Source organism: Sminthopsis crassicaudata, chromosome 6 (genome assembly GCF_048593235.1).
Source record: "Sminthopsis crassicaudata isolate SCR6 chromosome 6, ASM4859323v1, whole genome shotgun sequence".
In the NCBI taxonomy this organism is placed as follows: Eukaryota; Metazoa; Chordata; class Mammalia; order Dasyuromorphia; family Dasyuridae; genus Sminthopsis; species Sminthopsis crassicaudata.
This window is the reverse complement of record NC_133622.1, coordinates 252,916,818-252,940,828: the sequence shown is the minus strand read 5'-3', so window position 1 is coordinate 252,940,828 and position 24,011 is coordinate 252,916,818. Positions and strand designations below refer to the sequence as shown.

Below are 24,011 nucleotides of genomic sequence, written 5' to 3'. Positions count from 1 at the left end.
CTGGATGGCAGCTGTGTCTCCAGAATCCTAGGGCAGCAGCTGCTGCTCCCACTGAAGAACTATCTAGATTTGTTCTAGTCCCTGAAACTTTCAGAATGGAGAACTTTGGAGACAAAGGGGACCAGGAGGTGTCCAAGCAGGTTCTCGTTGCGTTTGGCCGGCTTCCACGGAAGCCGTTTGTTAAGTAATGAGGTACCCGGACACGGGGCAAGACCCTACCTTCAGGAAGCTTACGCTCTGTTAAGATAAAATCCAACTGATTCTAAAGCGTGCATGGGAAACCCCACCCCCTGCCTCTGGGCTCTGGTGCCCACTTAACCGGCCCACTCCGTCTCCTTCCCTTTTCTGCTTAAAATCCCGAATTTCCATCAAGGGCCGGCTCAGATCTCGCCTCCTCTTGGGGTCTTTCCCGACTCTCCCCAATCTCCCCAAATTACACTTCCTCTTTTCAGCACAGTTGTATTAAATCCAACCAAAACTAAACCAAGTTCCTGGCCAGCAAGCCGGCTTCCTTTCCTTGGGTCTGCACGTAATAGGTGCTTAATGACCGGGCGAAGGGCTGAGCCGGTTTGTTAGCTGGAGAACCAACGTGCTGTGCTGTTAAGTGGACAGGAGGCCAATCCACCCTCCCGGTCACCCCGCCCCAGTGGTTCTCGGGAAGATTGGACCGAAGGGGGATCGAGGCACATACAGCTGCAGTTCCTGTGGTTGGGATCCAGGGAGTAATGGGTCGCACACGCACATCGGTAGCCATTGGGAACGGCCAGGCACAGCTGCCCGCAGTGTCCGTTGTTCTGAACGCAGTCGTTGAGGCCGTCCTGGCGGGAGGAGTGGAAGACCAGAATGTCCATCACAAAGTCCAGATGGCTCTGGATTAGCGTCCGGTTTTTGCCATTAAGCTTATTGGCTCTCTCAATGCTATGGAGGTTCCAGTCGGTCCAGTAGATGTAGTCGCTGTACTGCGTCAGCCCAAAGGGGTGCGGGAGGTCGTCGGCGATGATGATCCTTTCTTGACCTGAAGGAGCAAAGGTACATTGGGTTAGTGGTCAGAAGACAAGCTCCCAGAAACCAGGAAATGCTCCCTAACCATCAGAGGGAGGCAAGAAGAAAACGTCTGGAGGTCCTGGTTCCCCTCAGAGAGGGCGAAGGACAATGTCTGGAGGCTGTCCTAGCCCGTGGCTCCCAGACCGCAATCACCTAGTCCAGAACCTTCGTTTATCATGACACAAAAGAAGGGCTGGACTTAGATCCAGAAGGGGCTAAAAGGTCACTAAAAGTCACCTCCTACAGGAGGAAACGGAGGTCCAGAGAGCCAAAGGGATTCGCCTAAGGTCATGTGACTGGTAACAAAGCAAGCTAGAATTCGAACTCAGGTCTTCTGGCTTCCAATCCTGTGCATGAATGGACATTGCCATGGACTCCAAAAATGCATAAGAACTGCTGCAAATTCAGGAAAGCCTTCAAATGGCTCCATTACAAAGCTAACAGGATCCCAAGAGCCCAACAGCGAACATCCCCTGTGTGAATTTGTTGGACGTAGCAGTTCCCAGAGAGATGGTGGGACTTGTTTCGAGAAGAGCTGGGTTCAAATGTTAACTCTGACAACTTCTGACTGTGGGCCCCTGAGCAAGGCATTTAATCTCTGTGATTCTCTGTTTGCTGGTCTGATAAATGGAACCATTCATGCTCACGGAGGCTGGGAGTTCAAATCTCGCCTCGGACACCACTAGCTGTGTGACCCTGGGCAAATCATTTAAATCTGACAGAGAAGAAGGAGGAGGAGGAGGAAAGGGAAGGGGAAAGAAAAGGTAAAAAAAGAAAGAAAGAAGGAAAGAAAGAAGGCTGGAAGGAAGGAAGGAAGGAAGGAAGGAAGGAAGGAAGGAAGGAAGGAAGGAAGGAAGGAAGGAAGGAAGGAAGGAAGGAAGGAAGGAAGGAAGGAAGGAAGGAAGGAAGGAAGGAAGGAAGGAAGGAAGGAAGGAAGGAGGGAGGGAGGGAGGGAGGGAGGGAGGGAGGGAGGGAGGGGAAAGAAGGAGGATAGGAGGGAGGGAGGGAGGGAGGGAGGGAAGGAGGGAGGGAGGAAGGAAGGAAGGAGGGAGGGAGGGAAGGAGGGAGGGAGGAAGGAAGGAGGGAGGGAGGGAGGGAGGGAGGGAGGGAGGGAGGGAGGGAGGGAAGGAGGGAGGGAAGGAGGGAAGGAAGGAAGGAAGGAAGGGAGGGAGGAAGGAAGGAAGGAGGGAGGGAGGGAAGGAGGGAGGGAGGAAGGAGGGAGGGAGGGAGGGAGGGAGGGAGGGAGGGAAGGAAGGAAGGAAGGAAGGAAGGAAGGAAGGAAGGAAGGAAGGAAGGAAGGAAGGAAGGAAGGAAGGAAGGAAGAAAGGAAGGAAGGAAGGAAGGAAGGAAGGAAGGAAGGAAGGAAGGAAGGAGGGAGGGAGGGAAGGAGGGAGGGAGGGAAGGAGGGAGGGAGGAAGGAAGGAAGGAAGGAAGGAAGGAAGGAAGGAAGGAAGGGAGGAAGGAAGGAAGGAAGGAAGGAAGGAAGGAAGGAAGGGAGGGAGGGAGGGAGGGAAGGAGGGAGGGAGGAAGGAAGGAAGGAAGGAAGGAAGGAAGGAAGGAAGGAAGGAAGGAAGGAAGGAAGGAAGGAAGGAAGGAAGGAGGGAGGGAGGGAGGGAGGAAGGAAGGAAGTCCTGGTCAGAGTCATGGAAGTAACTGTTCCACAGTCTCATTTTCATCTTCTAACTTCATGGTTTAGCTCAATGAGCATCAATTCTGCTCTGGAGTCCTGGGGTGTCCAGCACCTTGGACAGGGGGTCAGTAGCCGTGGGCTCTTGCCAGTAAGGTCCCCCCCGCAGTGCTTTCTGTGTCTCCTGGCTGTCAGAGTCACAGTGGCCACCGACATCTGGGCCACAGCTGTAATCCGGACACACGTGGAGACGGCTGCGGAGCGGTTGTCGTGAAGCCCCTGGGACGCGCAGTGGGCGCAGCCGCCTGAGATCAGCCCTTAGTGACGTCATCTGGGGGAACGCGAAGGGTCCTGCTTGAAGCCCGTGACTCTCTGGCTGCTTCTAACAAGCCCCGTGTCCCCCGGGGTGGTTGGCTCAGGACCGTCAGGAGGGATGGAACATCTAGGACTCATGCTCGCCCCCGGGCCCCAGCTTCCCGTCCCTGAATCATTGATCCTCAGGATGGGACGCTTGCTGTCCTTTGTCCTCCAAGAAGACGGCAAGACTTCCCTGCGTTAGCCCAGGCGGGAACCTGGAAGGCCCTTGCGCTGCTGCCTCTGACCACCTGGCGGCGCCTGCCCTGCCCGGGTTCTCCACAAAGTCACCTTTTTGGCGAGCGAACGTGGGGCTTCCAAAGCGGGCCGGCCCCGGAGTTTCACTCTCGGCAGCAGTCGGAACCCTCGGCAGTTTGGGCCGAGAAAGGAGCTCGGGGTCCGGCGTCTCCTCCTCCGGGGGGTCTCCAGACTCTCCCTGAGACGATTCCCACGGCAGCGACTCCGTGTCCGGGCTGGGCCGGGACAAAGTCCAGGTTCACACACACAGCACGAGGGCAGCCCGACGGTTCTTGGACCTTCAGCCAGCCCACACGCTCCTTGGGAGCCTCCCCAACCCTGCGCCAGCCCCGGCCACGAACGGTCAGTCTCAGGGTCAGTGTGGACGCCCTGGGACCCAGGGCCCAGGGTTCTGACCCTGGCAGGGAAGCGCTGTGACTATCCAAGTGGGGAAACTGAGGCAGTTGCAGCCACTAAAGTACTGGAAGGCACGTATGTGTCTCTGTGTGCACACGCGTGTTTTGCTCAGACCCAGAGGGCAGGGATGGGGCAGCACAGCGGGCCCGGCCCCAGGAAGGGACATACTCAGCCACCCCATCCCCCGCTGTCAGCCTCGTTAGTCTCTTGTAAAATACAAGGGCCGAGTTTGTGGACGGCGGCCCTCGGGCCCCTCGCTCTCCCATGGCGCAGGTGGAACAATGGTGGGAATGGCAAAGGCGCCAGGGGGGGCACGAGCCGTGAGCCCCGGCATAGCTCCAGCCCCCGGGGGGGCGGGGACTTTCTCTTGCCGGAGGACTTCCGACTGGAGCTGGATGACCCTTGGTGGGCACCACTATTGGGCCTGACTCAGAACAGATGCCGGCTCGGGAATTCTGGGAAATGACTGACCATCAAAACAAGAGACCTCAATAATGTGAGGGACAGAGGTGGACGGGGGCCTTTGGCCGTTGCCCAGAATTCCTCCCACAGACGGCCAGTGTGCACAAGCTCACATTTACCCATGAGGCTATGGGACTCCAGGGCCGGGGCGCCATCCATCTGACCCCCTCCCCGGCCTGGTTCCTTTTCTGGAGGAAGGAACAGACAGAAATGTGGGCCCGGCCGAGAGGGAGGGAGTCTGGCTCCAGCAAACCCTCCTGTCCACTGAAGGGACCGTGCTGTGGACAGTGGGTTCTCTGAGAACAGATGACTACTTCTTTTATTGGTGCTCCCCTGTATACACAGCACCTGGTATTCAGAAGGGGCCCAATTAATGTTGGTTGAACTGAACTGTCCTGAGATATAAGGAAAGACTTGCCCTGGTGTTTGTTTCACTTTAGGAAGCCTAGACTCTGACCGGGCCCAGGAGCCCTTTGCCCCGTTTGTGCCCGCTGCCCTGCCCATCCCCATGGCCCTCACCCCCTGCTGTCGTGCTTACAGTCACACTACATTCCTACCCAGCATGTTGGAGGACTCGATCATGTTGGTGTCCAGGTCGGTCCAGTAGAGCCTCTGGTCCGCGTAGTCAATAGTCAGGTCGTTGGCCCGCCCCACTTTGTCCACCAGAGTGATGCTGTTGGTTCCGTCCATATAGGCCCGGACGATCCTGGGCTTCCCGCCCCACTCTGTCCAGTAGAGGTACCTACAGTGGGACCGGAAGGAACATCAGCAACCTGGAACTGTTAAAGATAAAAGAGGGAGGGGGGAGAGGAGGAAGAGAGGGAAGGGGCAAGAAAGAGACAGAGACACAGACGGGGAGAGAGAGAAAAACACAGACACAGAGGAAGGCAGAGAGAGACAAAGGGAGACAGAGACAGAAAGATAAGAGACAGAGAGAAAGATGGAGAGACAGAGACAGAAAAAGAGACAGAGAAAGGCAGAAAGAGACAGACAGAGACAAAGGGAGACAGAGAGACAACAAGAGAACCCGATTTCGAGGCCAGAGGAGACACTTGGAAATGCTGCCGTTAATGCTTTGGGTTAAAGTGATAACTTTTTGAAACCCGTCCCTGAACACCAGGGTGACGCCGGCCCCCGGCCCGTCCCTGAACATTGGGGTGACCATCCCTGAATACTGGGGTGACGCCGGCCCCCAGCCCGTCCCTGAACATTGGGGTGACCATCCCTGAATACTGGGGTGACGCCGGCCCCCGGCCCGTCCCTGAACATTGGGGTGACCATCCCTGAATACTGGGGTGACGCCGGCCCCCGGCCCGTCCCTGAACATTGGGGTGACCATCCCTGAATACTGGGGTGACGCCGGCCCCCGGCCCGTCCCTGAACATTGGGGTGACCATCCCTGAACACCAGGGTGACGCCAGCCCCCGGCCTGTCCCTGAACATTGGGGTGACCATCCCTGAATACTGGGGTGATGCTGGCCCCCGGCCCGTCCCTGAACATTGGGGTGACCATCCCTGAATACTGGGGTGACCCCAGCCCCCGGCCCGTCCCTGAACATTGGGGTGACCATCCCTGAATACTGGGGTGACGCCGGCCCCCGGCCCGTCCCTGAACATTAGGGTGACCATCCCTGAATACTGGGGTGACCCCAGCCCCCGGCCCGTCCCTGAACATTGGGGTGACCATCCCTGAATACTGGGGTGACGCCGGCCCCCGGCCCGTCCCTGAACATTGGGGTGACCATCCCTGAATACTGGGGTGACGCCGGCCCCCGGCCCGTCCCTGAACATTGGGGTGACCATCCCTGAACACCAGGGTGACGCCAGCCCCCGGCCTGTCCCTGAACATTGGGGTGACCATCCCTGAATACTGGGGTGATGCTGGCCCCCGGCCCGTCCCTGAACATTGGGGTGACCATCCCTGAATACTGGGGTGACCCCAGCCCCCGGCCCGTCCCTGAACATTGGGGTGACCATCCCTGAATACTGGGGTGACGCCGGCCCCCGGCCCGTCCCTGAACATTAGGGTGACCATCCCTGAATACTGGGGTGACCCCAGCCCCCGGCCCATCCCTGAACATTGGGGTGACCATCCCTGAATACTGGGGTGACGCCGGCCCCCGGCCCGTCCCTGAACATTGGGGTGACCATCCCTGAATACTGGGGTGACCCCAGCCCCCGGCCCGTCCCTGAACATTGGGGTGACCATCCCTGAATCCTGGGGTGACCCCAGCCCCCGGCCCATCCCTGAACATTGGGGTGACCATCCCTGAATACTGGGGTGACGCTGGCCCCCGGCCCATCCCTGAACATTGGGGTGACCATCCCTGAATACTGGGGTGACCCCAGCCCCCGGCCCGTCCCTGAACATTGGGGTGACCATCCCTGAATACTGGGGTGACCCCAGCCCCCGGCCCGTCCCTGAACATTGGGGTGACCATCCCTGAATACTGGGGTGACCCCAGCCCCCGGCCCATCCCTGGATCTTTCTTCCTTCCTGCTCCCACCGAGGACTTCTAGGTTCTGTCCCTTCTGGAAGAGGAGCCTGGATCTGGGAGCGTTTGGCCCCACGGCCCTGATTCCAAAGCAGGAGCCACAAGGAGCTCCCCGCCCCAGCGCGGGTCCCGGGATCGGGGAGGCCTGTTTCAAGTAGAGCAGGAGGCTCACACTGGGGACAGGCACTGGCAAGGAGGGAGCTCTGGGTGCCACGGCATCAAACGTGTCATATTCTCTAACAAAAACCGTTGGGGAGAGAGACTCGGAGCTTCCGGCCCGCCTCCTTTCTGCTCTTTACCTCCGGCCGTGTCCGGCTGTGGCCGTCTGCCAAGTTCTTATCATTAAAATGAAAACAAGTTATTAAGATTTCTAAGTCCCTTTAGAAATGCTACTTCATTTGATCCTCAACACACCTTGAGAAGAAAGCATTGTGGGAATCCTCATCCCCATTTCACAGATGAAGAAACTGAGACCGAGAGCAGTAAAGTGGCTCACCCCACGTCACCCAGCCAGGAAGAGACAGCAATGGGATCTCAAGCCCAGCTCGTCCTGCCCCCGGAGGACCCCGAAGCTTCAGCCCCCCGGCCATGGTGGGGACCACCTAGCGGGCCCCCGCCGGCACTCTTACCCTTTGGTGGGATCCAGGGCCAAGGACCGGGGGTTGTCGAGATCCTTCCACACGAGAACCTGCCGGTACTGCCCGTCCAAGCGCGCCACCTCGATGCGGTTGGTGCCCGTGTCTGCCCAGTACAGGTTCCTGCCCATCCAGTCCACGGCCATGCCCTCGGGGTAGTCCAGGCCGAACTGGATCACGTGCTCCACCGAGCTCCCGTTCATGTAGGCCCGGCTGATGGTCTGCAAGGGCAGAGGGGGAAAAGTGGGGCTTCCCGGCCGAGCAAATGGTGAGAGGGAGGGAAAGAAGGAGGGAAGGAAAGAGGGAGAGACAGAGAGAGACAGAGACAGAGAGAGACAGAGGGAGGGAGGGAGAGAAAGAGACAGAGAGACAGAGACAGAGAGACAGAGAAAGACAGAAAAACCGAGGGAGGGAGGAAAGAAGGGAGGGAGAGAGGGAAAAGGAAGGATGGAGGGAGAGAGACAGACACAAAGAGAGACAAAGAAACCCAGGCCCAAAACATTCACAAGGCAGGGTGAAGGACACCCCCAGAATCTGAGGCAAGTCTGTGGAAGCCTCCACTTTTATAGCCAAAGTACAAGAGGTTTTTGTCTCCTGAGAGTCACCTTCTCTCTGTCCTGGATCCATCGGGCAGGTCTGGGGGCACCAAGGGAAGGAACCCCCAGGATCATGTGCACAAGCAAGTAAGTGGGGCTGCAAAAGAACCTACCCCAAGGAGCGGTGGCTGCCCACTCAGAGGGAGTGACAGGGCCTGGACAGGCTCGCAGCCGCAGGGACAGAAGGGACCTCAAGGCCAGCCCACAAGGCCCTCCTTTCACCCATGAGGAAATGGGGGGAGGGACTCGGTCAAGGCCACATAGTAAGGTGTCCAAGGCCGCTCCCAGGCTGCCTCTCATGCTTCTGCCCCAAGCGCCTCCCTCGAATCTCTCTTTCCCTGAACTAAGCTGTGATGCTGGGCGGAACCGGCGGGGAAGGTGGGAGCACGTGGGGTGAGTACTTAAGAGAAAGCCATCCTAAGAACGGGGTTATAGCAGAGCTTCTCGGCTCTCGCTATGAAGGGCCTACCTCATCACCCACAGAGTCTTATTTAAGGCGTGTAAGAACGTGACACTGAGGAAGCCCCCGGGCCTCCCAGAGTGCTGCCCATGGGGTCCAGGACACAGACAGGGGAAGGGCCCCAGAGGGGAAGGAGCCCAGGGGGAAGGCAGTTCAGTGAAACCCCAGGAGAGGCTCAGAAGGGTCAGACCCCCCCCCGGTCCTACAGCTCCCAGCTGCCCCCCGCCCCCCTCAGCCCGGCTCCCAAGGCCCCCGGGGGCCTTTCTGGCAAGCGGGGACGTGCGAAGCGCGGTACCTTCAGACTGACGTCGGTCCAGTAGATGTGATTGTTGGAGACGTCGAAGTCCAGGGCGGAGGCCTCCTTGACTCCGGTCAGCGGGATGGCCACGTCGTTGTTGTTGGTCTCCAGCGAGATCCTGTGGATGGCGGCTCGGCTGGTGAAGACCAGGAAGGCCTCGGGGATGATGCAGGTCTGCAGGTCGCTGAGCAGCTCCAGGCCGATGGGGCAGCCGCACTTGGTGGCGTGGGGGGTGAAGAAGCACAGGTGGCTGCAGCCGCCATTCTTCTCCCCGCACGGGTTGGTGCCTGGAAGCAAGCGCCCGGCCCTTGGTCAAGAGCGCCGGGCTGGGCCCGAGGACGCCGGGGGGTCGCCAAGGGTGCGGGGAGGAGCGGTTCTGCCGGGAGGAATCCTGGGCTCCAGCTCTGGGCCCATTGGAAGTTCCAGGGCCCTCCCAGCTCAGGTGATTCATGTTCTATGTTCCATGGTCCCTCCCAGCTCTGACCCATCCTATCATTCTCTCTCTCCTCAGGTTCCCAAACAGCAGCGCCGGGGGTCTGGATTTTGTTCTCTGCTGTTGACCAAAGACTCGATTATTTTGAGAAATCAGCAGCGGTTCTCTGGCTTCCTTCAGACCGGCCGGCCATCTCTCAATTTTAAACTGAGTCCCAGAGTTCAAAGCCCACGGTTCTTCCCCTCACTCATGGGGGGCCAGCTCTCTGCAGGGGGCTCGGGGAAACCAAGCCCCTGCCATTACAACCCTCGAGCCAGGAATGAAGAAAGAACGAATGAACAAATGAATGAATGAATGAATGAATGGGTGGCCGTCACTTTACACCTGGCCGTGCTGTCTCAGAGGGAGGGGATCGTTTGAACCTAATTTTCACTTTGTCCATTTGACTCGAGCATCCTGGAGCCCCTGAGAAGAGGCCTGGCCTCAGGCTGTGTAACTGGGGTCGAGCCCCCGGCCCTCTCAGGGCTCTGGCGCCTCCTGCATCCAGAGGAAGTGACTCCTGGCCCCGGAGCCCTCTAAGCCTCCAGCATCCAGGTGGGTCCTTACACCCCCCATTTTACTTGCATATGAACTCCGAGAGAGCAAGGGGAGTGTTTTTGTCTTTCCTTACGCCCCTAGCCCAGTGCCTGGCACACAGTAGGCACTCAATAAATGCTTGGTACTTGTGGGATCGGCGCCTCCAGGGACAGGGAGTCAGGACCCCTCAGGAAGAGTGAAGCAGGACTGAAGCCCCCCCCCATTATTTTTCTGTTTAAACCTGAATTTTCACACCTTGGATTTGTACTTGAAGCTAAAGGGCAACTTCCATTTCCCATGATGCCCCAAGATCAAATAAGAGCTAGCTTGATGCTAAACACTTCTCCGGGGCTTAAAGGGACCTTCCCCCCCCTCCTCCTCCCCACTGGGCTCCTCCCCGCCTCCTCTCCCCACCCTGGGGCTCCTCTCCCCGGGGCTCCCCACCCATTGGGCACCCAGGTGACCAGCCCGTGCCCACTGCCCCTTCTCACCGATGACCTTGGCCACATTCACAGCTTTCAGCCCCATGAGGTCGGGCAGCTGGTCAATGATGACGTCTCGGTCGGCCTTGACCTTGTGGACCCGCTCAATGCTCCGCCGCTGCCAGTCGGTCCAGTAGATGTAGTCCCCCAGCAAGGTGAAGCCGAATATGTGGGGGAGCTTGTCTTCCAGAAGGGTTCTCCTCCGGGTGCCGTCCACGTTGATCACCTGGAAAGGACAGAAAGCCGTTGGGGAACGCCGGGCGCGAGGGGCGCTCCCCCTGAATCCGGCGAGCCCGTAGGACGCGGCTCCCAGGGCACAAAGACCAAGTCCTGGCCCTCGGGGACGTGCTCCCTAGTGGGGGGGTACACGCACCCAGATCAATACGGATGATGTGCGTGCAAAGGAACACTTGCTTCAAGATGGAGAGTTTGTTAACAAGTGGGGGAGAGGAAGCAGGGAAGACTAAACAGGGCAGGGTAGTTCACAGGGCACTCCGGGATGCGGAGGGAAGGAAGGCATCCATTCTGGGCACGGGGGCCCACCTGGGCAGCAGGATGGCACTTCCAGGCCACTGGATGGAAATAGAGCATGGAGAGAAGCAGGAAATGGGAGCCACAGCCTGCGGCCTTAATGCTCAGCTAGAGAGTTGGTATTTTATCCTAGAAGCAAGAGGGAAGGGCCGTCCCCAGGCCTGGTGTCCACAGTGAGCTCCGTGCTTTGGGGGAGCAAGTGGCAGCTGGGGGAGTCTCTAGCAAGGCCAAAAGGAGGATGCTTCCTTGTACTCCCCCATCTTCCACGTCCACTCGTCACTCACGTTTGGTTTATCCGATTGTTGGCTCAGAATGCATGAAAGGCAGTATTGTAGCGAAAGGCAGAACTGGATTCCAACGCCATCCCTCTCCCTTACTATCCGTGGGACCCTGGCCAAGTCACTTAGCTTGGATGCTCGGGTTCCCCATTGATACGATAAAAAGGTTTTGTAAAGTGACAATTGAACATGCCATCCTCCTATGTCCCTGGCTAGGCTGGGGGAGAGGGACCGGGTACAGGGGCTCCTCTCTGGGATGCCCACTGGTCCAGCCGCCCACTGATTTGGATGCCCACTGGTCCGGCCGCCCACTGATTTGGATGCCCACTGGTCCAGCCGCCCACTGATTTGGATGCCCACTGGTCCGGCCGCCCACTGATTTGGATGCCCACTGGTCCGGCCGCCCACTGATTTGGATGCCCACTGGTCCGGCCGCCCACTGATTTGGATGCCCACTGGTCCGGCCGCCCACTGATTTGGATGCCCACTGGTCCAGCCGCCCACTCATTTGGATGCCCACTGGTCCGGCCGCCCACTCATTTGGATGCCCACTGGTCCGGCCGCCCACTCATTTGGATGTCCACTGGTCTGGCCGCCCACTGATTTGGATGCCCACTGGTCTGGCTGCCCACTCATTTGGATGCCCACTGGTCCAGCTACCCCCTGGTCTGGACACCCACTGGTCTGGACACCCACTAGTCCAGGACACCCACTGGTCCAGCTGCAGGAGCTCCTCTCCGGGACGCCCACTGGTCCGGCTGCCTGCCGAGACGCTGCCAGGGGACACACACGCTGGAGACTTCATGGCTCAGTCTTTTTGGTGACAAGTCAAATGGAGATAAAAACCACCCGTGGGGGATAAAACTACAGTCCTACATCAAAACCCAGCTTCATGACCTGGTCGAGGCAGGAGGGGAGATAAGGTGCGGGTCTGTTTGGGGATGAGCACAAATGTTCTGGGCGAGGACACTTGAGCTCCCGGCTCTTTGAACAGAGGAGATGAAAGCCTCCCAGCCGCCCGGCTCCAGCAGCTGGATCGGATTTCAGCTCATTTGAAAGAAACAAATAATCCGAGGGGAGAAGGAGCCTTTGGACCCGAGAATAACAAAAAGAGGGAGTCGTCTCTGTCCGAGCCAATGCTCCGATCCGTGTCCTCTGGGAAGCGGCACCAGACTGGGGAGGCGACAAACAGCTGGGAGGGATTTCGGGGGGGCCCGCGGGGAAGGTCACGTTCTTGTGAGCGGGGAGGGGGCTGAACCTTATGAGCTCAGTCATATAATATCAGGGTGCCTCAGAGTTGCCCTCCCCGGCCTACTGGGGAGGAAAATGCAACAAAGCCTCCCTAAAACCTTATTCACATGAAGGTCAGCCAGAATTATCATTCTTATGTAAGCAAAAGATAATTGCCCCGGGAGATAAAGGATCAAAGCATGGGAGCGGGCAATTCTCAAAATAAAGAGATGCAACCCATAAACAACCATATGAAAGATGGCTCCAAGTCATTAATAACTAGAGAAGTGCAATTTAGAACAATTCTTGGGTTTTCACATCACATCAATCAGACTGGCAAAGCTACAGGAAAAACACAGCAAATGGCGAAGAGCCAGCGAGAGGGAGGCAGAGCAGCCCGCCGGCGGGGCAGCCGATCTGTCCGAGAGCACGGAAAGACCGAAAACCGACTTGGACTGAAGGAGAAAACCCCGAGATGTCTCGGTTCTCTGGCTCAGCAATGTTAATTCCCAGGCCTGTGCCTTTAAAGGTGATTACCAAAATATGACTAATAGAACTTTTGAGAAACTGAGGTCCACTGATTAGAGAACAGCTAACAAATTGTGATCGATAAAAACAATGTAATTGGATTTATAAATCATGTATGTGAGGGATTCACAGAAACTCAGGGAGATCTTTTGAGCTGACACAGAGGGAAGTAAACAGAACGAAGAGAGAAGAATGGCCAAAATCACTTCCAGGAAAAACCCATGACTGAGAACAGAACTTGAATTACCTCCTGCAATGTTCCTCTCGGGGACTGATGGCAAAGCATAACTCACTTCCCTTGGTAGAGTGGATGAATATAGGGGCAGGATGCCAGCCACATGGCAAGAGAGAGTCAACAAAATGGGTTTATTTTCTGAACCATGCCTTATTGCAAGGGGGGATTCATTAGATCGTTGGGAAGCAAGAATAATGTAAAAAAAAAAAAAAAAAGCATCAGGAAAACATGTGAGCACGCACACACACACACACACTGGCAGAATAGAGAACTGACCTTAGAATAGGAAGATCAGATTCAAGTAAAGCCTTTTAGAACATGCTGACTGTGTGACTCTGGGCACTTAACCCACTTAACCTCTCAGCAACCCAGGTAATTCTCCCTTTTTAAAAAAAAAAATTATAGTAGTATATTTTTCCAAATCCACTTAAAGATAGTTTTCAACATTCATTTTTGTAAGGCTTTGTGCTCCAGATTTTTATCCCTCCCTCTCTTATCTCCCTTCCCAAGACAACAAGTAATTTGATATAAGATAAATTTGTGCGATTCTTTTAAATGTTTTTTCATATTTGTCATGTTGTGCAAGAAAAATCAGACCAAAAGGGAAAAAAGCATGAGAAAGACAAACAAACGAAAAAAAGCAAAAATACTATTCTTTAATCACTATTCAATGTTCCCTCTGTGGATGCAGATGGCATGTTGCATCCCAATTCTATTGGAATTGAACCCAGGCAATTCTCAAAGAATACCATGCTGATCGATGCTGATAGGGAAGGTCTTTTACATCAGTGAAATCACAGGTTTGAACCTGTAACAAAAAAAATAAAAACTATAGATAGATAGATTTACATCTAAATATAAAAAGGAGAGCTACTGGCCACTGAGGAGATCATGTAGAAGATGGCATGTCATGGGATCATAGGCATTGGAAGGAATCTTAGAAGTCATCAAATTCTCTTCATTATTATACACACACACACACATACACACACACACACACACACACACACACACACACACACACACATTTTGCAGATGAGGAAACTGAGGTACGGGAAGTTATGTGACTTATCCGGGGTCACAGGTCTCTTTACAAAAATTATTTTAAATTTTAATTTCACTCAATATTTCCCATTTACATTTGTAACATTTATTTTTTAAAAAATTTTGATTTTGAAATTCTCTCCCTTGCTACCATTCCCTGCCCCACCCATTGAAAAGGAAAGCAATATGATATCAATTATACATGTGCAGTCATGCAAAACATCTCTTCATATTAGCCATGTTGCAAAAACACATATGTGCGCACACACACACACGCAGAAAAATAAGAAAAGGAGAAAAATCTGCTTCAATCTGTAGCCAGCATTCATCAGTTCTCTGTCAGGGGGTGGAGAGCATTTTCTAAAGGTCACACATCCCTTATGTGTCTGAGGCAGGATTTGAACCCAAATCCTCCTGACTTAAAGCAACTGCCCTATCCATTCATACCATGGCACCTTCATTTACAAGCTGGGTCCCTAGAGACGAGGAGGATGTCACTGAGGGAGCAGTAAAGAAAATCAGCTCAAGTGACTCTTTTGTTGCATTTACAAACACTTGGGCTTTCAAAAAAGTCACAGGGGAGTCCCTATCCCTGGAACCATCTGCGTTGTACTTAATGAGCCCCAATTGGGTTTCCTGGCACAGAACTGCGTACTGCAGGGGCTTCTGAGTCTGAATGTGGCACTTATCCCTTCCTGGTTTGAAAGCTGTGCTTTGGAGAGCCCCGGAGCCCTCCCAGGTGCCAACTCTGCCTGTGCACACCAGCATCAGACAGAAGCCATTTGGTCGGAGAGCAGGGACTAGAAGGAACCCTAGAGATCATGAGTCCAAGCCCTTCGTTTAACAGAAGAAATTTTTCCAAGGAAGTTTGCAGCAGAGCTGAGATTTGAATCTTCCAGAGTCAGAAGTCTCCCAGGGCAAACCGAACCAAAGATGTCCCTGAGAAGCTGTTGTCTCTGGGACTAAAGACATTCTCCTGTTTCTAAATGCCAGTCCCATAGGAGTCCATCCAAGGCCCTTCTACCCCCTGCATCAATTTGAAAACAGCCCTTCCTGATCTTGGGCCACAGAGATTACTGGAACCGATTAGCAATATGTTGGCTGGAAGGCTTGGAAAGAATCAGGAATGCGAAGGACGGCTCTGGGCCGGTCCATTTCTTGAGAAAACAAATTAGCCTCCAACGGCCGCTCTGAGAAACATCTCAGTGCACCTTGACAATATCCAACACATCTGGTAAAAATAAAAATGGGTGAAACAAGACTTCCCCACAGCTTGCTTATGACATGGGACATCTGTCTGGAATATATGTGCCTTCAATTGCTCAGGTCTGGCCTGAACATTTTCATGGGGGTATTGAGTCCTTTGGCCGCCTGAATTAGCAGGTCCATTCCTAGCCTGACCTTTTAAGGAGCCCTCTTCCAAAGGAGATTTGTTTCTTGAACCATATATCCCAAGAAAGTTCTAACTGGATAAACAGTCTCAACTTAAATCATTAAAACATCACATCATTAAATAATTTTTTAAAAAACTGTACAAGAATATAAGGAAATATTTTTCAGCTCTAAAGTTGGGAAAAAATTCACAATTTTAAAAAATGGAGATAAGAAAAGTCAATAACTTTTTTTAAATATAAAAATTTAAACTTCTGCATGAACAAAATCAATGCAACTGAAAAAAAGGGGAAAAAACTATTAAGAAAAAAACTAGCCCATATACTTTTTTTTTTTTTGCTCAGGCAATTGGGGTTGAGTGACTTGCCCAGGGTCACACAGCCAGGAAGTGTTAAGTGTCTGAGACCAGATTTGAACTCAGGTCCTCCTGAATTCAGGGCTGGTGCTCTATCCACTGCGCCACCTAGCTGCCCCCTCACTGTGAGGTTCTTGAGGGCAGGGGCCCCCAAAGTTTAGCCCAGTGGCTGGCACATGGTCAGCTTGATAAATCCTTTAAAGACTGATTCAAAAATCAAGAGAGAAATCTATATTATACATCAGCCATGTTAATATTGTTTTAGATGCACATTTACATATATGTAAATGTATGTATATATATATATGTGTGTGTGTGTAGGTTTATATATGTATGTATATTGTGCAGATATGGAGATATATGTTTTTGTATATATTTGTATGTGTATATATATGTTTATATATACATGCTTAACTGTGGTCTGCTTGGGGGAGGAGGAGGCTGGAAGGGGGAAAAAGAATAAAGTAAAACATGCCCAGCAGAGAACAAAAGAATAACCTACAAGGAAGCAAAGATGGACAATGATGAATATATTATATCTTCTATTATTATATATGCTTTCTTGAAATGGAAATTTATTATTACCCAATTTGAATCCTCTTTGATGTTTTCCTAGGCACATGACAATGGTCTGGTTTGGGTTTTTTTTTCCTTTTCTTTCTTTTTCTTTTTTGTTTTTTTCTTATTTTGAATTTAGTTTTAAATAAATACATTCTTTAAAAGGCTGAATCAAGTATCTTTTCTTCCAGGAAGTCTTCTTTGATCCCTCCTTTCCAGCTAATAACCAACTTTTCCTCCTCTGTCTCCACATAAAACTTTGTAGCTCTTATAGTACTATCAAAAACCTATGGTCATATGGGGTTCTGTATTGGTTTTCCTTCTAGAATATAAGCTCCATAAGGGTAAGTCCATGCTCAATCTGGTGCTCACAGAGGGATTCATATTTTAAATATGGACGAAACTAACGGACCTTTCCACTTGAAGGAGACTCTTTTCCCGGGAGGCAAAGATGGAGCTCCTCCGAGCGACCCGAGTTTAAAGGCTTGGGAAGCATTCACTGAGAGCACTCACTGGGCTAAGAGAAGCCAGTATCTCTGCGCCTTCTCAGATTCCAACAGAGGGGGGAAAGTCACCCGCTCAGCACCTGTTAGCTCTAGTACAATGAAAGCTGAGACAAAGAGCCATGTCGTGAATTCCAATATCCTCCCGATGACGTGGGAGGGCTGGCCGTCATGGAACATAACAGTTGCTGAAAGACCGACTTGGACGATCCCCCAAGGGACAATGGAGAAGGCAAAGGAAAATGAAAAATTACAGAGGAGAACATTGAAAGGGAAGGAGCTTAAAAGAAGGGATGGTCACAGGGCAAACAGGACACGGGAATAACTACTGGACATCCCATGTACTTTATGGGTATTCTTGAAAGGTTAAGAGAAATCAAGGAAGATCCTTAGCACACTGGTCAAGCGCCCAGTGGAAAGCCAGTCAGGAGAAAAGGAAGAGGGCTGCATCATTAAAGGGACATACACACACATCAGTGAGACCGCAAGTTTGGATACAGTGAAATGCATTGGACATGGGATAAAGGGGGCTCCCTATTACCAAATATTTATGTTCTGAGAAAGTTACCCAAAAATATTTCTTTATAGCATAACCAAGTTTTGTGGGTTTTTTTTTTTTTTTTTTTTGCTGACTTAGTAAAATAATTTAATTGTGGTCCTTTCAAAAGCTTAAAGGAACATGAATCTTCAAATATAATGATACCCCCCCCAAAAAAAGTATCTAATGCTTTGAAAGTCATAGTTTTCTGCTTTGGGGGGCTAGAGGTAGAGAGTCGCCTCAATAATTTAGAAACACAGAACACTTAACTAATAAGGTTCCTACCAGGCCTATACTCTAAAGAAATCAAAGAGTTGGAAACTGAGGCAGTGTCCATCCATTAGGGAATGACTGATCAAGGTGTGATGTATGAATGTAATGGATTAATATTGTGATATAAAAGAGGGTGAAATGGATGGTTCCAAAGAAACATGGTAAGATTTATCTGAACGGAAATAGCGGAAAGTGAGAAGATCCAAGAAAACAATTTTTAACAACATTGTAAAATAAACAATTCTGAAAGACTTAAAGAATTCTGATCAATGCAGCAATGAACCATGGTTCCAAAGGGCTGACAATAGAAAATGCAGGAAAAGATACATTTTTGGACATGGCCAATGGGAGAATTTATTTCATTTAACTGGGCATGTTTGTTACAACGGGAAGGAGAGGAAGATAGAGAAAGAAAGAAAGCTTAATAACTGAGAAAAAAAAAAAGCTAAAGTTAAATTTAAAAATTCAATAAGGATGAAGTGTCCCAGATTCTCAGAAACCCCTTGTACAAATTTCCTACCTAGACAAATCCAACTCTCTTTAATTGTCCCGATGCTAGTTTCTCTCCGGATGGCCAGTTCTCATTTCTGCAGATCTGTCAGGTTTCAGTTTTTGCCTTCCTCTGCTTGTAGGTGTCAGACCATGGGAACACCAATATATTTTTATCCACCATAATCCGTTAATTCATCTCAGGTCACTTACTCACACTCACCACCACTGCTGTGGTTCCCCACTTGTGTTATGTTATCTGAAAGGGGATCCCTGTGACGACAGGCTGTCCATCAATGGAAATCAGCTGCTAGAGGTTGGACCCAGCCCGCAAATATTCTGGCCAACGTTCCTGGCAGGGGGCCATGCCAGTTGGGGAGGAGAGCTAGAAAGGATCCCGGGGACTTTCAAAGGGGAGAATGTGAGGGGCTCGAAGGGGACACTTTTCCATTCCCTTCCTCCAGTCCGATATTTGTTACCAGAAGATCTGGGCTCTTTTTCTAAATAGCAGACATGGATTTCACCCAAGATGCTCCAGGCTTGACCAGCCCCTAAATCCGTCCCCAAACCCGGAGGTGCCCGTCTGAGAGCCCGCTTCCCGGGCTCTGCACTTGGGGGCCTTTGTTCTGCTCCCAACATATCAAAGGGATTATGGATCCAGCTGCCAGCCTGGGCAACAATGAATCCGGCCTCTTCAAAGGGAGAGCTGGTGAGTTCATCATCGCGCTCAGTCCCGACGCGTCCCCTTGAAGCCCGGGGCTCAGCCAGCCACAGACAGCCCAAACACAAATGGGAAAGTTGTTTTGGATTTTCCCCCCAAACCAACTGTGTCTCAGCCCATCCTAACTGGGCCCCCTGGTCCAACCTGCGTCTGGGGAAGCATCAGCTACAAGAATACCCTCCGGACCGGGCCAAATGCTCCTTAAAAAGGTCCAGTATTTGAGTGTGTATTGGATGGGGGTCTCACTACCTCCCAACATAACCCATTTCTCTTCTGGCCACCTCTAAGTGGAGAAGAGCCCAATCCTGAATTCTCCCCATTACTTAGTCCTCACCAATCAATCAAGAACTCACTGAGGAGGAGGAAGGTCCTCCAGGGGCCGCTGGCCCCGTTCCCAGAGAAGGGCAGCCTTAAACAGAGCAGACACTGAACCTGGTACTCTGTGCCCTCAGGCCCTCATTTCAGGGCCCGTTCTGTGCCTCCACCCCATCTCCGACAGCACGAGGTACCCTGCCCAGACTAGCTGCGGGCATGAGGAAGCGAGCCCTGGCTCTGCCAACGCACAGCTGGAAATCTGTCCCCAAGACTTGGCTCTGGCACAGAAGCCCCTCGGGAACATGCGGAGGTCATCCCACCACCAGCCCAGGATGATGACCGCTCTCAGCTTTGTCCATCTGTAAAATGGGCTGTAAAATGGGTTCCATGACTTATGGCCCAGGTGAACCTAGCTCAAAATCCATGATCATCTGTGATCGGAGCAAACTCGCCAGTAACCACGCAAACATTAACAGTCTGGGGAAACATTCTGTTTCCAAGCCAATGGTCCTCCTCTGGGGCAGAGTGCCCCTTGGGGGGCGAGAGCGGGGGCCATCACTGCTGGCCTCCAGCTCACTGATGGAGACCCAGAGGCAGCCCTCCCTGGCCCCCACGCCAAGGGGCCTCCAAAGCCTCATCTCGAAGTGAAACCCAGAACACGTTTTCTCCCGACATCTGTGGTCCTGAAGAAACTGGGGCCACCCAGCCCGCTAACTGGGAGCCCGGGTGACTCAGAAAACAGCCCGTTGCCCACATTCTAGTGTATTTTTATCTACTTTGTGAAAGATTTCCCAGCTCCATTTTAATCCGGTCCGGCCTGTTAGACACCCCTGTGCCAGAGGGCAGTGAGGTTTCCAGGCTGGCCCAGGAAAGGACTGTAGTCGTTGGGACATCGCTAAGTGTACGATAAAGTTTGCTTTTCAAAGAAAATAATGGCCTCTGCCCTCCAACAAATCACAATGAACATCTCCAGGACAATTGCAAAGTAACAAGATATCTTCCTTAAAGAAACTGGGGCGACAGGGAAGCAAGTAGCATCACCCCCATTCTACAGATGAGGAAGATGGAGTCGACTGCCCAGCTACTGAGGATTGAGGGGGTGAGACCTCAGACCTCCTGACTGCTGGTCCCAGGCTCTAACCCCTCACTCCTCCCAGCACAGTAACCTCAGGGACTTCCGACTTTCTAAATTCAGAGCTAGAATCTCCCTTCATGGAGTTTTTGATTCAGTTTATCAATTCCTTATTTAAGGGTTTGGGGGGGCCCCCCCGCACCGTGAGGAAAGTCCCTGTGCAGTTCTGCTCTTGGAAAGCAGTGCAGACATTAAGTGACCAGGCTAGCCCTGGGCTCGGGGTGTGTCCGAGGGGCGCCTTGGGGCCCCCAGCCTCCTGGCTCCCAGGGAGGTTCTCAGGGAAGTGAATTCGTGCAATACCCAAGCTCCTGCTTCCCAATCGCCTCCTGAGGAGCCCATTTGAGGGCCTTGTCTCCAAGAAAGGACTGAAATCAATGGAAGGCAGGGGGCTCCCGGGGATGAGGGGAGCGTCCCAGACCGCGAGCACACACTGGCTTCCAGGATCTCTTTTGTCCTACCCAGGGCCCTAAGCTGACCCCTTCTGATCTTTTCGGGCTTCTTCTACTTCCGGACCTGCCCCCACTGACCCTAGCTCCCCGGCGGGGCTCAGACTCTGGCCTTTTTCTGCCCCTTGACCCTGAAATTCTCTTCTCCTCTTGGCCTCTGGGCTTCCCTGGCCCCTCCAAGCCCTGGGTAAAGCCCCACCTTCTGTAAGAAGCCTTTCCTTGTCCCCTGAAAGATTAAATCCAAGCCACCTTACACTTGTAAAGCACTAAGCACTGGGTCTGGCACTGCGCTGTATACAGTAGGTTCCATAAATGTATGGGAAGTGTCCAGGGGCAAAGAATCACGTGGGAGGGGGTGAAGGGAGCAGGGGGCTCTAAGACCTTTCAGCTCTCCCTCCTGACGCCCTCTGTCTCTGTCTCCCCTCCCTTTTTGTCTGCATCTGTCTCTCTCTCTGTCTCCCACTCTCACTATCTCTCTTTCTCTCTGTATCTCTCCATCTTTATTTGTCTCTGTCTCTCTCACTATCTCTCTGTTTCTGTCTGTGTTCTCTCTGTCTCCCTCTCTCGCTCTTTCATTCTGTCTGCATCTCTGTTTCTGTCTCTCTTTTCCTCTCTCTATCCCTGTCTCTCTTTCTCTGTCTTCCACTCTCTCTCCCTTTGTCTCTGTCTCTCTCTGTTTCTGTCTCTGTCTCTCTCTCTCCCATACACACACACACACATGCACACACACACACACAGAGCCTGGTTATAGATTAATAACAAATTAAATAAAGGGCAGCCCGAGGCCTAAATATAGAGCACGATGTCGAACGTGAGCTTTTTCCTTGACAGCTGGTACCTTTTATCTTTACCTAACAGCCTTTCCCATTATCCCTGGCCACTCTGGATTCTCGTGACAAATAAAAACACTGAGATCAAGCTCTCCAGGCCGGAGCCATGTGTTTGTTCTGCCCCCATCGTTCCTCTGCCGGGGTTGGGGAGCTGTCTGTCAGCGTCTGTTCTCCAGGACCCTCCCTGGTCTGTGGATCTTCAGAATGGGATTTCCTTTGAGTCCCTTTGTGTGGTCCTCAGTGGGGTATAATTGGGGGAAGGATTTCTCCAAACTGAACCCAGTATACTGAGGAAGGACCCCCCCACCCCATTCAGGCCAGTTTTTGATCTAGTTTTATTAAAAGGCGATTGTGGCTACTCTGGAACAGAAACAAATCCTCCTCCCAGCCCCCCCCGCCCTGATTTGGTGGCTGGCCGCTGCCCTGGCTGGTCTGGCTGCCCAGCTGTTCTAACCCGTCTTCTCCCCCAGACAGCCGGGCCTGCCATTCCCGGAGCTTCAGGGAGGTCTAAGAAAGATGGCTCTGTCATCTGTCTGTCATTACTGAGGCCCAGAACTGGGGCAAGACCACTCGCCAAATGGACACCATATAAAAACGGGGAGAGACAGCGGTTCTGCATACATCATTAAGGAGACCGTGGGGGGCCTTGAGACATTATCCAACTCAGGCCCATAAGGATCTGAGACGAGAAGTGTTCAACAGCCAAGGACCCACACTCTGAACCCACCGTCCTTCCCCTCTTAAGCTCCAGACAAACTAAAATGGCCTTTTTAGCTCAAGTTCCAGGTCACTTTCAACATGGAAATCATAGTCTCCTTGGGACTCTAGTGATCCTGAATTAGGGAGCACAAATTGATCAGAATCTTCTTAACTCGTGGGAGGAATTGGGGAAACTTGTTGGTGGCTAGAGCAAGTTCTCTCAACAACAAGTTCTAGACAACACTAGTCTAAGGCAGGGAGGAAACCAGGCAGGGAAAGCCACTCAAAGAGTATACAGAAGAAAGAAAAAGAAAGAAAAAGAAAGAAAGAAAGAAGGAAGGAAGGAAGGAAGGAAGGAAGGAAGGAAGGAAGGAAGGAAGGAAGGAAGGAAGGAAGGAAGGAAGCAAGGAAGGAAGGAAGGAAGGAAGGAAGGAAGAAAGAAAGGAAGGAAGGAAGGAAGGAAGGAAGAAAGAAAGGAAGGAAGGAAGGAAGGAAGGAAGGAAGGAAGGAAGGAAGGAAGGAAGGAAGGAAAGAGAGAGAGAAGAAAGACAGAGACAGAATATGAATGTACAGTAATTGTTCTTCTGGTGGAGGACAGTTTGAACAGCTGGGATATGGGGGGTCAAGAAGGGCCTGAGTTGGGGGTGGCCACTTCAATTGATCTTTGAAAGAAGCTGGGGACTCTGAGGGTTGGAGTGTCTAAAAGAAGCCTCCCATTGTTCCATTTGATGCTAAGTGAATTAAGCATCCCATGCCTCTATGTGTGTGAAGTTTGTTTCCCTGCGTGTTTGTGTGGGTAAAACTTGTGGGAGGCCCCACAAGTTCCTTGTTCTTGGGGAGCAATATCCCAAATCAGCCCTGGGGAGTAAAAGGCCCTGGACCTGGCCCCCACGTGGTCTTTAGGCTGAGCTCCTCCCAGCCTCAGAGACAATCCATCAGAGCTGGGGAGGAGCTGGCCCAGCCCCCTGCAGAAAAGTTCCCTCTGGAAGGAAACCCAAACTTGTTAAGCTTTGGCCAGACTCAGGGCAAACTCAGGCGAGCACCTTGAACGGGAAGGGGCCCCCGCTGCTTTTGCCTTTAAAGGAGATGTGCTCCTTCAAACGGGCGCATTCCTGGCCCCGGAGCCAAAGCGTCCCGGCTCCTCTGCCCCATTCATGTGCGGTTCTTACTGGAGTAAGCGACCTTGCGGGGTGATGGGCAGCTTCCCCTTTTTGTTGACTCCCTTCCACCAGCCGCCTCCTTTTCATCTTCACCAAAAAAGGGCCAAATGTCCTCATCTCCAAAATATACAGAGAATTGACTTTAATTTATAAGAAATCAAGCCATTCTCCAATTGATAAATGGTCAAAGGATATGAACAGACAATTTTCAGATGATGAAATTAAAACTATTTCCACTCATATGAAAGAGTGTTCCAAATCACTATTGATCAGAGAAATGCAAATTAAGACAACTCTGAGGTATCATTACACACCTGTCAGATTGGCTAAGATGACAGGAACAAATAACGATGAATGTTGGAGGGGCTGTGGGAAAACTGGGACACTGATGCATTGTTGGTGGAGTTGTGAAAGAATCCAGCCATTCTGGAGAGCAATCTGGAATTATGCCCAAAAAGTTATCAAAATGTGCATACCCTTTGACCCAGCCATACTACTACTGGGCTTATACCCCAAGGAACTACTAGAGAAGGGAAAGGGTCCTGTATGTGCCAAAATGTTTGTGGCAGCCCTTTTCATAGTGGCTAGAAGCTGGAAAATGAATGGATGTCCATCAATTGGAGAATGGTTGGGTAAAT

At 52.2% G+C, this 24,011-nt stretch overlaps 1 protein-coding gene across 1 annotated transcript in view; it reads right to left on the bottom strand.

The window, feature by feature from the left end:
* Window positions 1-24,011, bottom strand: part of LRP5 (LDL receptor related protein 5) — a 103,641-nt gene that overhangs the window by 17,082 nt on the left and 62,548 nt on the right. Inside the window, exons 8-12 of the mRNA XM_074274388.1 lie at window positions 10,126-10,342; window positions 8,623-8,912; window positions 7,266-7,492; window positions 4,699-4,883; window positions 692-1,015 (exon numbers count right to left, since the gene is read on the bottom strand). Of these exons, the coding sequence (XP_074130489.1) occupies window positions 692-1,015; window positions 4,699-4,883; window positions 7,266-7,492; window positions 8,623-8,912; window positions 10,126-10,342 (1,243 nt within the window). The remainder of the gene's footprint in view (window positions 1-691; window positions 1,016-4,698; window positions 4,884-7,265; window positions 7,493-8,622; window positions 8,913-10,125; window positions 10,343-24,011) is intronic.